General features: G+C 43.7%; 1 protein-coding gene across 1 annotated transcript in view; it reads left to right on the top strand.

The window, feature by feature from the left end:
• CEP41 (centrosomal protein 41) overlaps nt 1-2574 on the top strand; it is a 56348-nt gene extending 53774 nt beyond the window's left edge. Inside the window, exon 11 of the mRNA XM_040413428.1 lies at nt 467-2574. Within this exon, the coding sequence (XP_040269362.1) occupies nt 467-606 (140 nt within the window). The 3' untranslated portion in view covers nt 607-2574. The remainder of the gene's footprint in view (nt 1-466) is intronic.
• The last annotated feature ends 15927 nt before the right edge of the window (nt 2575-18501 follow it).

Below are 18501 nucleotides of genomic sequence, written 5' to 3'. Positions count from 1 at the left end.
GAGCATCTTTTGTTTCACTTCTGTGTGTTCTTATGAAATATTTAAGTAATTTGATAACTGGGTGTTACCAGTTGGGGAGGTGTCCCTACACAGTCTTTCACCGTCCAATCAAATTGCATATTTCAGAGATCCCAGAAAATATGATCCGGAAGTGTCTGCTTAGGGGGAATACAAGGATTCACTAAAACGGGCCTGACGGGTCGTCTTTAAATATGAAATGTGATGTTAAATACTTTTGCGTTAAAAAAGACAAAGTATTATAGCAGTCATACTTTTATTGGCTACCTGCCAGACGAAGAAGCCTCTGTTTTCTGACCGTTCGCAAACAGATAAAAATGTTTTGGGTTAGCCAATAAAGGTATCACTGCTATAATTTGTTTTTGAAGATTTTGCTATGTACCATGCTATTATGGCTATACATCATTAAATATGACATTTAATGGACTGCTCTGTTTGTTGCCTTTAGGCCGTCTCAGCAGATTATCCACTGGAAGATCGGATTCAAAAACGGCCAACTCAAGAAATAGCCAAGTCCCATCGTCTGCCAGTTCCATCAGTTCCCGATCGATCCGCAGCATCAGCCCGCACTCCAAACCATGGAAATAATTAGTATTCAGCCTCGCAATAAACAACTGTTTTCACTCTCCTCCACGTGTCTTCCCCAGTAGAGCAGTTCTTATTCATGCTCCAGCAGTATTGCTAGCTTGACAATGGTTGGAGGGGATACAAGACGCCTAGAATGCTGTTTACATGATATTATAAATCAATGTATAGAAAGAACAATTTATTTATTTATATATAAGTTGCTTGCTGTTTCTTTGTCGGTCATAGAACAGGTCCCTAAGGGCTCCTGAACTTCAGGTTTAGAGATTGCTTTTGCCTGGTTCTTGTACATAACACTACACCATGTTCTCCAAATTTCTTTTACTGTCTGACTTCACTTCTGTCCTTATAATCTGATCCAAAATGACAGGACACACTGCAAATATAATGAGCCCATTACACATCTATTATGTTTTGAATACTTTGTTTATCCGTGCAGTTTTGTTAACTGCCTGATCTGTAAAAAAAATGTTTTTAAAGAAGGTGCATAGTATATGTGTGAGCATTGTTTCTTTTAGGCTTCTTTTCTAATCTTTTTGTCTAATCCTTTGAAATTGAGAGTTTTTGTGTTTAAATTGTGTTATAATATGGTATTTGGGAGATCTCTCCAGGAATGTGTGTAGGGTTGCGTACGAGAACTAATTTATTCTTTGATAACATCTGCATTGCTGTCATAGACCTGGTACATTAATACACCATACCTGTGTGATCTTGGAACTTGAATGTGTTGTACTCCTTTTTCTAAAGCAGTTTGGAGAAAAAGATATCAGGCATTTTTCAGGAATCTAATAAAGAATTATGGGGGTCATTTATAAAGCTGAAATACACCTATATTAGGCTTATTTCAGACGCAGGTTGTGGTTCGTTGAGCCGCAATCTGCAACTTCTCCCCGCTTATGCCAGGTCTAAAATAGGGGGTGTGGCATGGACAGGGAATGGGATGGGCCGGAAGGAACATTTAGAAGAGGCGGTGGATCCGCTGAAGTTATAAGGAGGCCTGCGCCAGGTATAGGGCTTATTAAGACTGGTGTCTAAAACACTGCTCTTAATAAATGACCCCCTATATCTACCTACCTGGATAGGATGGATCGAGCTATAGATGGATACAACTCTTTATCAGACTCCTGTACAATGCCTGGTATTAAAGGAGCTGTGAGATAATCAAAAAATCTTGGACAACACTTACAATGTCTTTTAAAATACAAAAAAACATGCTGTTTGTTTACAAATGGCAGCAGTGACATGCCTATATACAGCATGTGATGACTGCTGCAAATCAGTGTCCTCTACGTTCTACAGCTGAGTACAGTGACTGACTGGATTGGCCAGGTAACTGGTGCAGAAGTGGTGAGTATGTTATGTTTCTTGATTTCAAGACATTGTAGGAGTTGTACAAGAATTTTAAACTGCTCGGACAACCTTTTTAAGGTTACTCTTTAAAAATGCAAATAACAAAACAAATTTTGTACAGATGCTGATGGTTGCTTGGTGGTAGCTTGGAAGTCAGCAGAACTGTGAATGTAGCTCTGAAAAACTAAGGATCAGCATACCACCATATAAGGTAGATGTCCCAATTGTCAACATAACATTTACCTTTTTTTGTGAAAAGCTGGTCCTCTAATCCTGAAAAGCGCTTATTTTTATGCTAATAATGTTTTCGGTTCCTCATGGGTGGAGCCACTGCATTTGGTGCATCATCGTTTTGTCAGTAACTCCGTCCAGGCCTCCCTCTCTTGTTTGACAGCCTCTGAAATTTCAGAGCCTATACCAATCATGCGGGCAGCCAGATGTGCTGAACAGATCACTGTGCACTAAAAACTTTTTCTGCATAATATTTAAAAAAAGCCTTTTCTCTGGATTAAGAGCTGGATTTTCACAAGAAACATATGGTTATGTTTCAGGGTATCTGCCCTGTATAGGGGGATGCTTACTTCAATATTGACTATGAAAGTGAGAGACTCTCTCTCTCTAATGTCTGTCTCTCTCTAAACATTATCTGCACAAGATGATTACATTCCAACTATCCAGCTCTAGCCTTTTTCGCTCAACTGTATGATCCGTGAAGTGAGAGCTGCTGTCCAGAAGATTCTTCTGGTCTTTATGCCTATGCTTGGGATATTCCCCTGACTTCTATTGCCATGAACCTCCTGAACATTCTTCTTTGGTGGTATATAGAATGTCAAGGATTTTGCCTGGAATTATGCATTAAATTGCTAACATTCATAAAACTATTTTTCCAATTTATTTTTTTACCGTAAAGGATATGGCTGCAACTGGTGCTTTATAAACAAGATGAGTGTTATTGTGGGTTTCACAGTGTAGGTGTATATATTGCTATAAAAATCTACTATTACACTTGCCAATTTAGCTCTGACTCCTGCATTTTATTACACTCCAACTCCTTCATAAATGGCCAATAATATAGTAATGACAGATTTACTGTAGTAAAATGGTGACATCTGACTTTTTTGCACTATCATGGAAGTAATCAGGCTACTTGGATAGAACTTAAACCATATTTATTGGGCTATACATTTCTGAAATTCCTGACGTTTTCTAAATTCCTGTAAGTAAATATGCAATGGACTGTGCATATAATAACTGGGAAACACTGTTATACACTTATTAATTGTAAGAAATCTATGAATTTGGTCTCAGAAAAAGTTATAAAAACTACACTATATATGTATGTCCTGGAAATGCAGAGAATCCTGTGCAAATCTAAATGGGAATAAAGGAAACATGTAAAAAGTGTAGCTGTGGGTATATTCAGTGCTTGTCGTTAAAGGGTTTTCTGGGAATAAATAACTTTTCACAGGTTCCTGCAGTCTGCCTCCGCTATGGAAAGATTCATACTAACCTGCTCCCTGCAGCTCTGGTTCTGCGCACTGGATCCATTGGGTCTATATTCTGGTTCTCAGCTTGTTTACGTCCTCTCCAGCATGGGTAGCATCATCTACTCCTCTGCAGCCAATGACTGATGTCTACAGACACTTCACCACTGAAACCAGTCATCGGCTGCAGCAGAGCAGATGGTCATGCCCAAGGCAGGGGAAGAATTAAACAAGCTGCAGACCAGAAGATGGAGACACGGGAGCCAGTACCTAGGACCAGAGCGGCAGCAGGCAGGTAAGTAGAGACTGGCTGCGGGCTCCTGTGAAAAGTTACTTATTCCTAGACAACCCTGTTAATGCTGTCTTCCTGGTCTGTTCTGAGATGACTGCAGCCATACCTAGTAGTAAACTTCCTCCTCTGGTCTTTAGAGGAACAACTTACTCTGAGCACGTGCAGTACATTTTCAGGCATTGTAACTAATGGCTTTGGAGCAGCTTGAAGATCCCTAGTATAAGGGACAGGGCAGAACACAGGAGAGGTGAGAAGATCCTTATTATAAGGGCAGGAGAGGTTAGAAGATACTTTGTATAAGAGACAGGAGAGGTGAAAAGATGCCTAGTATAAGGGACAGGAGAGGTGAGAAGATCCCTAGTATAAGGGACAAGGGAGAACACAGGAGAGGTGAGAAGATCCCTAGTATAAGGGACAGGAGAGGTGAGGGTATCCCTAGTATAAGGGACAGGAGAGAACACAGGAGAGGTGAGAAGATCCCTAGTATAAGGAACAGGAGAGAACACAGGAGAGGTGAGAAGATCCCTAGTATAAGGGACAGGAGAGGTGAGAAGATCCCTAGTATAAGGGACAGGAGAGGTGAGAAGATCCCTAGTATAAGGGATCAGAGAGAACACAGGTGAGAAGATACCTAGTATAAGGGACGGGGGACAACACAGGAGAGGTGAGAGTATCCCTAGTATAAGGGACAGGAGAGAACACAGGAGAGGTGAGAAGATCCCTAGTATAAGGGACAGGAGAGAACACAGAAGAGGTGAGAAGATACCTAGTATAAGGGATCAGAGAGAACACAGGTGAGAAGATACCTAGTATAAGGGACGGGGGACAACACAGGAGAGGTGAGAGTATCCCTAGTATAAGGGACAGGAGGGGTGAGAATATACCTAGTATGAGTCTGGAGAGAACACAGAGAGGTGAGAAGATACCTAGTATAAGGGGAAGGGGAGAACACAGGAGAGGTGTGAACTGATTATCACTGATTCAGACATTCTAAACCAGGGATCAACAACCTCCATCACTACAATTCCCAGAATGCTTCATTTACTTCTATGGGAGTTACAAGAACAGCCAAGCAAGCTGGGAGTTGTAGTTTCACACCAGGTGGAGTGATGGTTACTGACACCTTTTCTAAATTTATATGAAAGGTAATATATTAATATTTTTTAAGCTAGAGAAAGTACACTTTTACATACCCCACCCATAAGGTCACTCTTATGGTTGTCTTTAAATAAGATTTATGCCAATGTAGGTTAATCCTTTTTGGAATTTCTTTTTAGTACCTCATCAGTGATATGTGCTCCATGCTGCCTGGTGCCACAGGGATTGAGGCCAATTTAGGCTTTCATCACATTTGTGTTGGGCATTCTGTTCTTCTGTTTCATTATAAAAAAATTAAAAAAAATGCAAGCCTCAGATGGATCCCTCATATGGTGAACACTGCCTGACAGACCCCACTGACTTTAATCTGGTTCCCTGGGATTCCATCATTGCGTCTATCATTTCATAGGTCAAAATAGAGCTGCATGCTACCCTAGAGCAATTTTAAAAGAATCTGCAACACCTCACAGGTGACACCTTACCAATGCCTCATGTATACAACTGCATTTTTCATCTGTGTGTATAATGTAAAGTCAATTTGAAAGATTTGAGAATGAATAAGCTTAGGCTTCTTTCACACTAGCGTTTTTTGCGGATCCGTCGTGGATCTGCAAAAAAGCTGCCGTTACAATAATACAACCGCATGCATCTGTCATGAACGGATCCGGTTGTATTATGTCTTCTATAGCCATGACGGATCAGTCATGAACACCATTGAAAGTCAATGGGGGATGGCTCCGTTTTCTATTGTGTCAGAGAAAACTGATCCGTCCCCATTGACTTGCATTGTGTGCCAAGATCCGTCTTGCTCCATACCACATGGCGGACAGAAAAAAAATGCAGGCAGCGTTATGGTGTCCGCCTCCAGAGCAGAATGGTAACTGAACGGAAGCAAACTGATGCATTCTGAGCGGATCCTTTTCCATTCATAATGCATTAGGGCAAAACTGATCCGTTTTGGACTGCTAGTGAGAGCCCTAATTTAACGGGTTTTATCTGATATATTTTGCAGACATGTTTTCCTTGTGGTTTCTTTATTGCTGGTACATATCCTTTTCTTTCAGTTTAACTGCTGTTCATTGTGTCCACATTTGTGTTTGTCAGTTAAAAATGCCTTTAATTTTACACAATTCTGTATGTGACAAAATAGAATGTAGTTTATTCTGTAGATAGTTTGCTTAGTTGATTTTAGTTGTAGTTGACCCAAAACTAAAGTTTTTTTTTTTTCCCACAAAGACTACGTATCTCCTATCAATAATCTAGGTAATAAATATTAGATTGCTGGAGGCTTCACAACTGGGATACCACTAATAACTAGTTCAGGGCTACAGCATGCCCCATTCCTCCTCCACTGGGGAAACACTGGACTTGTATGGCCTGCTCTCCCTTGCTAACCATACTCGAGAATCTCCTTATTGCTTATTTGAATGGAGTACTGCAAATGGCAGTTGTATTATGCTGATGCCTTCATATAGCTGCAGGGTAGTTGATCTTCCTGTAATCTTATATGCTAGTTACATGCCATACTGACATGAGTGCTGAGACCCTAGTTGACTGCTGAAATGAAGGAGCAAAAGTGCTCAGCTAAGCACTGTGCCCCTTCAGCTGTGTTCGGGTTCTTAGAAGTCATACACAGTGAACCCTGCCTGTCTGAATCTGGATAGTGCTGTGTTTATTTGCTTTGTTGGCATCTGGTCAGGGTCCGTTAGCAGGAGGAATGTAAATATGGGCAATTTGGGGCATCAAGAGGTTGTTGGCACATGGTAACACCTCTCCTTCCCTCACTTAAGCCCCTTTCACACAAGCAAGTTTTCCCGCACGGAGTCCAATGCGTGACGTGAACGCATAGCACCCACACAGAATCCTGACCCATTCATTTCAATAGGTCTGTGTACAGTCGTGGCCAAAAGTTTTGAGAATTACATAAATATTGGAAATTTGAAAAGTTGCTGCTTAAGTTTTTATAATAGCAATTTGCATATACTCCAGAATGTTATGAAGAGTGATCAGATGAATTGCATAGTCCTTCTTTGCCATGAAAATTAACTTAATCCCAAAAAAACCTTTCCACTGCATTTCATTGCTGTCATTAAAGGACCTGCTGAGATCATTTCAGTAATCGTCTTGTTAACTCAGGTGAGAATGTTGACGAGCACAAGGCTGGAGATCATTATGTCAGGCTGATTGGGTTAAAATGGCAGACTTGACATGTTAAAAGGAGGGTGATGCTTGAAATCATTGTTCTTCCATTAACCATGGTGACCTGCAAATAAATGCGTGCAGCCATCATTGCGTTGCATAAAAATGGCTTCACAGGCAAGGATATTGTGGCTACTAAGATTGCACCTCAATCAACAATTTATAGGATCATCAAGAAGGAAAGAGGTTCAATTCTTGTTAAGGCTTCAGGGCGTCCAAGAAAGTCCAGCAAGCGCCAGGATCGTCTCCTAAAGAGGATTCAGCTGCGGGATTGGAGTGCCACCAGTGCAGAGCTTGCTCAGGAATGCAAGCAGGCAGGTGTGAGCGCATCTGCACGCACAGTGAGGCGAAGACTTTTGGAAGATGGCCTGGTGTCAAGAAGGGCAGCAAAGAAGCCACTTCTCTCCAAAAAAAACATTGGGGACAGATTGATCTTCTGCAGAAAGTATGGTGAATGGACTGCTGAGGATCGGGGCAAAGTCATATTCTCCGATGAAGCCTCTTTCCGATTGTTTGGGGCATCTGGAAAAAGGCTTGTCCGGAGAAGAAAAGGTGAGTGCTACCATCAGTCCTGTGTCATGCCAACAGTAAAGCATCCTGAGACCATTCATGTGTGGGGTTGCTTCTCATCCAAGGGAGTGGGCTCACTCACAATTTTGCCCAAAAACACAGCCATGAATAAAGAATGGTACCAAAACACCCTCCAACAGCAACTTATTCCAACAATCCAACAACAGCTTGGTGAAGAACAATGCATTTTCCAGCACGATGGAGCACCGTGCCATAAGGCAAAAGTGATAACTAAGTGGCTCGGGGACCAAAACGTTGACATTTTAGGTCCATGGCCTGGAAACTCCCCAGATCTTAATCCCATTGAGAACTTGTGGTCAATCCTCAAGAGGCGGGTGGACAAACAAAAACCCACTAATTCTGACAAACTCCAAGAAGTGATTATGAAAGAATGGGTTGCTATTAGTCAGGAATTGGCCCAGAAGTTGATTGAAAGCATGCCCAGTCGAATAGCAGAGGTCCTGAAAAAGAAGGGCCAACACTGTAAATACTGACTCTTTGCATAAATGTCATGTAATTGTCGATAAAAGCCTTTGAAACGTATGAAGTGCGTGTAATTATATTTTACTACATCACAGAAACAACTGAAACAAAGATCTAAAAGCAGTTTAGCAGCAAACTTTGTGAAAACTAATATTTTTGTCATTCTCAAAACTTTTGGCCACGACTGTACATGAGCGTTTTTTTCACACATCAATTCTGCATTGTGTGAAAAACGCAGCATGTTCTATAGTCTGCTTTTTTCAAGCAGCCCTGGCCCCATAGAAGTGAATGGGGCTTCAGTGAAAAATGCATTACATCCGGAATCAAGTGCGGATGCAATGTGTTTTTTACTGATGGTTGCTAAGAGATGTTGTTTGTAAACCTTCCGTTTTTTATCACGCGCGTGAAAAACGCATCAAAACGCATTCGCAGACAAAACTGGCTGAACTTGCTTGCAAAATGGTGTGAGTTTCACTGAACGCATCCGAAGGCAATCCGTCATGCTCGTGTGAAAGAGGCCTAAGGCTGAGTTCACACGGGCGTTGCGGGAAAATGTGCTGGTGCGTTGCGGGAACACCCGCGATTTTTCCGCGCGAGTGCAAAACGTAATGCGTTTTGCACTCGCGTGAGAAAAATTGCGCATGTTTGGTACCCAAACCCGAACTTCTTCACAGAAGTTCAGGCTTGGGATCGGTGTTCTGTAGATTGTATTATTTCCCCTTATAACATAGTTATAAGGGAAAATAATAGCATTCTAAATACATAATGCATAGTAAACTAGCGCTGGAGGGGTTAAAAAATAAATAAAAATTTAACTCACCTTAGTCCCCTTGATCGCGTAGCCCGGCATCTCCTTCTGGCTCCTTTGCTGAACAGGACCTGTGGTGAGCATTAATTACAGGTAAAGGACCTTTGGTGACGTCACTCCGGTCATCACATGATCCATCACCATGGTAAAAGATCATGTGATGACCGGAGTGACGTCACCAAAGGTCCTTTACCTGTAATTAATGCTCACCACAGGTCCTGTTCAGCAAAGAAGACAGAAGGAGATGCCGGGCTACGCGATCAAGTGGACTAAGGTGAGTTAAATTATTTATTTTTAACCCCTCCAGCGCTATTTTACTATGCATTCTGTATTCAGAATGCTATTATTTTCCCTTATAACCATGTTATAAGGGAAAATAATAATGATCGGGTCTCCATCCCGATCGTCTCCTAGCAACCGTGCGTGAAAATCGCACCGCATCCGCACTTGCTTGCGGATGCTTGCGATTTTCACGCAACCCCATTCACTTCTATGGGGCCTGCGTTGCGTGAAAAAACACAGAATATACAGGTTCTTCTCAAAAAATTAGCATATTGTAAAGGGGGAATATTAATCACCAATATTTATGCAAATATCGATAATTAATATTCATAAATGGGAGGAGCCACCTATTGATGACTCCGCCCATTTATACCTAAATAAACATAAAACACTACTGATTACCTCTGATTGCCTATACATTACACTGAACTACACTACGTACGACTTACTATCACTATACTACGGCGGCGACTAGTAAAAACACCATACACTGTATTATGAACAATAAGGAATATTTATTACACAATACAATTATACAAGTCTAACAATATGCTATATCTATATATATTCATAGATCAATGGATATGAATATATATACATACAGAAGTACACACCGCAGCATAGAAATAGAAGTACTACAATAAACACAATACAAGCCTAACTACTCTACACAGCACAATCCCAAATTCCACCCCACACACTATCTATATAATACCATAATACATTTATACACACAAATATCAATAACCTACCCGCCTGACTAATCACTGTCCCTATGGGGTACAAGGAGTTAAACACAATGGTGGCTCTGCAGGGGATTAATACCTGCAGGCCAAGGGACACAGGGTTATGAGTTATCAGGGCAGTGGTAGCAGGGATAAGGCATTGAAGGGGTTAATGGTTAGGACTCTGCAGGGACAGGGCAATGCAGAGGTTAATGCTCTGCAGGGATTTACTACACTAACACATTCCCCAGTCCTCCCCAACATCTAACTACAATTGTACTAATCCCTACGGGGAATAACCAGGGGTTATTACGGAGGGAACTACAATCCTGGGGGGACACAGGGGATATATGATTATAGGGGGACTCAGGGCAGGAGAGGTTAAGGGTAACCAAGGGTTATACAGGGGGTGACTGGGCTGCTTCCAGGGTACAGGCTCATCAAGGATTAATGCTGAGACATGAAGTCAGCAGCCAGGGGTTAGGGGATGGTTGGTACTCAGCCATTTTTCAGAGCCATGTGGCCTCTCTTCAGGGTGCAGCGACCATGTGCCTCATTGCAGTCCAGGAATCCAAGAGAGAGCATGTCTGCCATGCTGGGGGCTTTATACCACCAAAACAGCCCCCCCTCCTCCTTCTTCAACAGGAGGGTGATGACATCATCGTGGGGTCGTGTGACGGAATGCTAGAGCTGAAACAAAGGACTTCCTGCACAAGCTGTAAGCCCCCAGCTGCTGCTACAACATAAGATCACCCACTCCCACGTCATAAACGAACCAGGCTGATCAATATATATATGTACACATATACACACTACACAACCTGGGGATACTTAGGTATATACATCCATATAGATGTTTGGGGCCCATCTACATGCATGTCCATATACACAATATCATAAATGGGCAGTAATAAGCCCACCTGCATATGGATATATTATACATAGAGATATATGCTGACAAGGGGGCATACATACATCTCCATGTATACACCCATACCACCTGGACCGGCCCATGCAAAAGGGCCAATATACATGCATATATGTAAGGGCATATATACATATATATTTAAATCCAAACTTCCCTCAACAATCCCCCTGTTGTCGCAATTCGACAATAAACTTTGGGGAAGTGTTGGGACATATTTGCCCCCTCAACCCCCCTCTTGGTAACAGTTCAGGAAGGACTGAAGTAATATGGCCCTTAGGTACCTAGTCATCACCCATCGTGCACTAACACCTCCGACCTGCCCTTCAACGTAACCAGGCGTCTCCATCCATAGAATACACCGTCTTCTTCTCTGGAATTTACTTGCATCTTACATTATGATCCTCAGGTGTCAGCCACTCCCTATGTAGTCTATTTCTGACTCGGGAATGGCTTCACCTTCGCTGTTTTTATCACTCCACTCAGCGACCGTGTTCTTTCTCTTTGCCAGTGTTGTTCTTCTGGCGTCCGTCACCCCCAATGTCAGTGCCAGTCTATCGGTGTCAGTCACTCCCAATGATTCCAGAATGACTTTACCCTTAATCCATGTAGCACCTCCTTATGGGGTACGGACGGCCATAGGCTGACCTTTTAACACAAGTACAACTTTAGACTCAGTTGTTGGAGAGGTTCTCCCATGGACAGATACGTAGGTCTTTACAAGGCAGGTCAGAATTTCTGGTAAGATTTCTGGTAAGAGGTGATGTCATAGTACCTAAATACTAACTGCGGGAAAGAACACCGCACTCACTGACATTCAGTCCAACCCTTACAAACGTCACCGTTCTTGGGGTTAAAGTGGCAAATGAACTTGGTAAAGGAGGGGGGGGGGGGGGCCTGTCCCTAGGGAATCTACTCTTCCCCATTCACACAAAAACAGGTCACATCCCTCCCAACACCACCAGATTCCATTAAATGTGTGTACCCATAGAGACTCATGCAACCTGGCATATCTCTACACCTCCAAAGACACAGGTAGGTCGCAGACCCCTGTGTCAATGGGAAACGACTATAGGATGCAAATGTGTACAGCCAAATAATAACTCACCGCAATGCGTTGGGCGAGTTTCCCTGGGTATAGGCTGTCACACATTTGTACCTAGAGTGTCTATAGGTCCACAATCAACCAACAAACATAATCAATATATATACAATACAATGTGCTATGGGGTTTCAGGGTAGTACATGTTATAAGTCCCGAACCCTCATAGGAAACAAAGTGTCCATAAAATATTTGGCTACAGGACAAAGCTGGAGTTATGTCCTGAGCCTCCTCCTCCGGATAGTTCTGCAAAGTTCTGTCTGGTTCTGGTGTATTTGGTCAGTAAGTCCCTTGACCCTCCGATTACGATGACCAGAACCAGAAGAAGTTTCACTGGGTGAAACAAGTGATAAGTTCTTCCACCCGAACGTCTCCCAAGTCTTCCTCCAGAGCCTTAAATAATGCTCCCGCTGGATTGTGGCACAGTCTTCTCTAGAACACCTCTAGGCAGAGGTCGCTTAGTTGCCAAAATCCAGTGGGATCCTCTGGAGCTTCACAACAGTGTCAGGGGGAATAGCTGGCCTCTTCTGTGGCATCTCCTAGGTTTTTCTTCCGCTCCATATAAAAATCACACCTATGGCAGAAGAAAATACCAGGCGCTCCCAGGGGAGATTCTCCCCTAACAGTGCAATTAATGTGAAAATTCCCAGCCCCAATACCTTTGACCCATGGGTAGAGAAAGGTATTGGGCTGCCCTTTATCTCACAGGACCCCTCGTTATCCCAACACTGGTGTCTGAACACCCTACCTTCAGAGGATTGAGTCCTCTGCTGCACATCCCTCTGCACCAACAGATAAGGATGGCCACCCTACTAGGTTAGGATAACTGGAGCTCTGTGGACAAAGCACCATCTTGTTATTGATGGCACCGTATCCCCGTCCGCTCGTGTGTACCCAGGCCGATTTCCCCCTGTGATCCCGTCTTGTGGAGGCCCGCAGAACCAATGGCATAGGCATGCCCTGGCTCCCGAGGCCCCCACAACACAAGAACACAGTCCACATTCTGCTGCCAAACACTCTGCGTCCAATCCCTATCAGAGCTGTGCTACCTGACCGGACTAGAATTAAGTGCACAGCACAACATTACACCAATGTTGTCTGTACGCCCCAGTCCCCAGCGCAACACAGTCCTACCGAAAACCTTGAGCAAAACAGTGTTATCTGTATCGATCTGAGACCCTGGCTGCCCAGAATAATATCACATCATCCTTTGTGTAGGATTTCCCGTGTGAAATTATCTGCTCGCAAGCCTATACGTCCTTGATCCACAGTATAACACTGTTCCACTGCAAGGGGACACAGAATGAAACAGACAGCAGATGGGACTTACACCACTACATAAATCAGCATGGTAGAACACATCCGCAGACAAGGACTACCACCATCAACATCAAGAAAAACTTACAAACAGATAACAAAAACACACAACATGGACATACACAGGGAACAAACGGTGTAACAAATCGTACAGGGGTGTCAAATGTTGCCTAGCCTAGCCTGGCCACTCTGACCCCTCAGCAGCTGGTGATGCTGCCGAGAGGTAACCCCGTTATGGCCAGTCTGACTAGACCCTACTGCACAATTTGTTACCTGGCTGATACTGTTGGACACATTGCAATTACCTGCACAAGGGCAATTCCTTGCAATGTGTCCTTTGTTCCCACACCTGAAACACGTGACTTGGTTTCCTGTCCTGTGTGTTATGTTCCCATCTGTTTCGCAGTGTCTCGCTATGTGACCTAGGCCACCACATGCAAAACATCTGATGTTTGCTCTGCATGGCCCAGGTCCATCTACACTGCATCCGTGCTCCCTTCTCCTGAATTGTTCCATCCTCAGGGACGCACTCTTCACCACAGTTCTTTTTCCCAAAGTCAGGGAAAAATCTCTGTTAGTCTGGACCGGCTTGACCTGATGATCAGACCGGTCACAGACTACTCTCCCCCCTTGTGGCCCTGCACAGGGCAACGTTTTGGGAGATTCCGACCCTGGCTTTACGGAAAAAGAAAGGGCCGGCACCAACTTGGTGATAACCTGTTGCATGCCAGACATTAGCTGGGACCTTACAGCAACCTGAGCTTTCAATTTGGCTACCGTCACGTCAGTAGAGGCAGCCCGCTCCTTGAAGGCATTGACTTCAGTATAAGACTGAGTCAACTTAGCCTCAATTTCCTCCTTCTGCCTCTGCAGCTCTACCAACTGTGACTCTATCCTAGCCACCTGCGCATCTCGGTCAACAGTAGACTGCACATTCTCTGCCAGCTGTGCCCGCAATGCCGAAACCTGGTCCGAATTACTGGCACAGCACTGGCAGTGAATGGCCGGAGGAATTGTCTCCGTTGACCGAGACACCAGCGCCACTTCCTTTGGCTTACAGATGCTAGCCTCAAACGTATGAACGAGTTTGGCTAGCATCCGAAGCCGTTTGGTGGCCTTGTTCAAAACCGTCCGTTTGTTAACACAAAGCTTGTCGTAACTACAAGCCTGTGCTAACAAATCGGACCACAGCATTTCTGCTGACTTGTATGTAGTGGGGAGGATGGGGTTAAATGTGCTGTGTTTGCTCAAGTGTTGCAGTGTGGGGAAGTCCATACTCACCGTTTGATGAGTGTCCATCTTCTTCTTGGCGCCGTACCTCGCAGCTGCTTGGAAGAAGTCCATTTTCCCGGATCGCCTCTTCCCGACCAGCCTGACTTGTACGCCGCTCCCACGAAGATGGATCTCCTTCAGTGACGTGTCTTCTTCTCCCTTGCAATCACTTGCGCGATGCAGTGACCGTGTAAAGCAAACAGCAAAATATTAATACACAGATAGACAATAGATTCTCTGCTAAAGATTTTGATCTGCGTCTGGTGCCGTAAGGAAGAGTCACGTTACCCGTCCGAATTATCAGGTCCTAGACGCTCAGCTGACCACGTCTCTCTTGCCTGACAATTCACAGGATGACTGACCTCTAACCCCAAAACCAAACACAGATTTCAAAATCTAAGCAGTGGGCCTGACTCGCCAATGTAAAGGGGGAATATTAATCACCAATATTTATGCAAATATCGATAATTAATATTCATAAATGGGAGGAGCCACCTATTGATGACTCCGCCCATTTATACCTAAATAAACATAAAACACTACTGATTACCTCTGATTGCCTATACATTACACTGAACTACACTACGTACGACTTACTATCACTATACTACGGCGGCGACTAGTAAAAACACCATACACTGTATTATGAACAATAAGGAATATTTATTACACAATACAATTATACAAGTCTAACAATATGCTATATCTATATATATTCATAGATCAATGGATATGAATATATATACATACAGAAGTACACACCGCAGCATAGAAATAGAAGTACTACAATAAACACAATACAAGCCTAACTACTCTACACAGCACAATCCCAAATTCCACCCCACACACTATCTATATAATACCATAATACATTTATACACACAAATATCAATAACCTACCCGCCTGACTAATCACTGTCCCTATGGGGTACAAGGAGTTAAACACAATGGTGGCTCTGCAGGGGATTAATACCTGCAGGCCAAGGGACACAGGGTTATGAGTTATCAGGGCAGTGGTAGCAGGGATAAGGCATTGAAGGGGTTAATGGTTAGGACTCTGCAGGGACAGGGCAATGCAGAGGTTAATGCTCTGCAGGGATTTACTACACTAACACATTCCCCAGTCCTCCCCAACATCTAACTACAATTGTACTAATCCCTACGGGGAATAACCAGGGGTTATTACGGAGGGAACTACAATCCTGGGGGGACACAGGGGATATATGATTATAGGGGGACTCAGGGCAGGAGAGGTTAAGGGTAACCAAGGGTTATACAGGGGGTGACTGGGCTGCTTCCAGGGTACAGGCTCATCAAGGATTAATGCTGAGACATGAAGTCAGCAGCCAGGGGTTAGGGGATGGTTGGTACTCAGCCATTTTTCAGAGCCATGTGGCCTCTCTTCAGGGTGCAGCGACCATGTGCCTCATTGCAGTCCAGGAATCCAAGAGAGAGCATGTCTGCCATGCTGGGGGCTTTATACCACCAAAACAGCCCCCCTCCTCCTTCTTCAACAGGAGGGTGATGACATCATCGTGGGGTCGTGTGACGGAATGCTAGAGCTGAAACAAAGGACTTCCTGCACAAGCTGTAAGCCCCCAGCTGCTGCTACAACATAAGATCACCCACTCCCACGTCATAAACGAACCAGGCTGATCAATATATATATGTACACATATACACACTACACAACCTGGGGATACTTAGGTATATACATCCATATAGATGTTTGGGGCCCATCTACATGCATGTCCATATACACAATATCATAAATGGGCAGTAATAAGCCCACCTGCATATGGATATATTATACATAGAGATATATGCTGACAAGGGGGCATACATACATCTCCATGTATACACCCATACCACCTGGACCGGCCCATGCAAAAGGGCCAATATACATGCATATATGTAAGGGCATATATACATATATATTTAAATCCAAACTTCCCTCAACACATATTGTGATAAAGTTCATTATTTTCTGTAATGTACTGATAAACATTAGACTTTCATATATTTTAGATTCATTACACACAACTGAAGTAGTTCAAGCCTTTTCTTGTTTTTATATTGATGATTTTGGCATACAGCTCATGAAAACCAAAAATTCCTATCTCAAAAAATTTGCATATTTCATCCGACCAATAAAAGAAAAGTGTTTTTAATACAAAAAAAAGTCAACCTTCAAATAATTAAGTTCAGTTATGCACTCAATACTTGGTCGGGAATCCTTTTGCAGAAATGACTGCTTCAATGCGGCGTGGCATGGAGGCAATCAGCCTGTGGCACTGCTGAGGTGTTATGGAGGCCCAGGATGCTTCGATAGCGGCCTTAAGCTCATCCAGAGTGTTGGGTCTTTCTCTTCCCAATATCCCACAGATTCTCTATGGGGTTCAGGTCAGGAGAGTTGGAAGGCCAATTGAGCACAGTAATACCATGGTCAGTAAACCATTTACCAGTGGTTTTGGCACTGTGAGCAGGTGCCAGGTCGTGCTGAAAAATGAAATCTTCATCTCCATAAAGCTTTTCAGCAGATGGAAGCATGAAGTGCTCCAAAATCTCCTGATAGCTAGCTGCATTGACCCTGCCCTTGATAAAACACAGTGGACCAACACCAGCAGCTGACATGGCACCCCAGACCATCACTGACTGTGGGCACTTGACACTGGACTTCAGGCATTTTGGCATTTCCCTCTCCCCAGTCTTCCTCCAGACTCTGGCACCTTGACTTCCGAATGACATGCAAAATTTGCTTTCATCCGAAAAAAGTACTTTGGACCACTGAGCAACAGTCCAGTGCTGCTTCTCTGTAGCCCAGGTCAGGCGCTTCTGCCACTGTTTCTGGTTCAAAAGTGGCTTGACCTGGGGAATGCGGCACCTGTAGCCCATTTCCTGCACACGCCTGTACACGGTGGCTCTGGATGTTTCTACTCCAGACTCAGTCCACTGCTTCCGCAGGTCCCCCAAGGTCTGGAATCGGTCCTTCTCCACAATCTTCCTCAGGGTCCGGTCACCTCTTCTCGTTGTGCAGCGTTTTCTGCCACACTTTTTCCTTCCCACAGACTTCCCACTGAGGTGCCTTGATACAGCACTCTGGGAACAGCCTATTCGTTCAGAAATTTCTTTCTGTGTCTTACCCTCTTGCTTGAGGGTGTCAATAATGGCCTTCTGGACAGCAGTCAGGTCGGCAGTCTTACCCATGATTGCGGTTTTGAGTAATGAACCAGGCTGGGAGTTTTTAAAAGCCTCAGGAATCTTTTGCAGGTGTTTAGAGTTAATTAGTTGATTCAGATGATTAGGTTAATAGCTCGTTTAGAGAACCTTTTCATGATATGCTAATTTTTTGAGATAGGAATTTGGGGTTTTCATGAGCTGTATGCCAAAATCATCAATATTAAAACAAGAAAAGGCTTGAACTACTTCAGTTGTGTGTAATGAATCTAAAATATATGAAAGTCTAATGTTTATCAGTACATTACAGAAAATAATGAACTTTATCACAATATGCTAATTTTCTGAGAAGAACCTGTAGAGCATGCTGCGATTTTCACGCAACGCACAAGTGATGCGTGAAAATCGCCGCTCATCTGAACAGCCCCATTGAAATGAGTGGATCGAGATTCAGTGCGGGTGCAATACGTTCACCTACCGCATTGCACCCGCGCGGAAAAAGTATTGGAAAGGTGGAAATCTGCAGCATAAATTAACATACAGTAGATTTAAAATCTGTACCGCATGTGAATTTAGGCCTCATGCACACAACTGTATGTATTTTGTGGTCTGCAAAATACAGATACTGGCCGCGTGCTGTCCGAATTTTTTGCGGGCTCATAGAAATGACTGGGTCCACGTCCAAACTGCAAAAAAGGCAGACAGAAAATATGGTTGGGTGAATGAGAACTTAGTCCCTTTTCACACGAGCGAGTATTCCGTGCGGGTGCAATCCATGATGCGAACGCATTGTGCCAACACGGAATCCGGACCC

This window comes from Bufo bufo, chromosome 1, assembly GCF_905171765.1.
Source record: "Bufo bufo chromosome 1, aBufBuf1.1, whole genome shotgun sequence".
Lineage (NCBI taxonomy): Eukaryota > Metazoa > Chordata > Amphibia > Anura > Bufonidae > Bufo > Bufo bufo.
The sequence above is the reverse complement of the archived record's forward strand: the minus strand, read 5'-3'. Positions and strand labels throughout refer to the sequence as shown.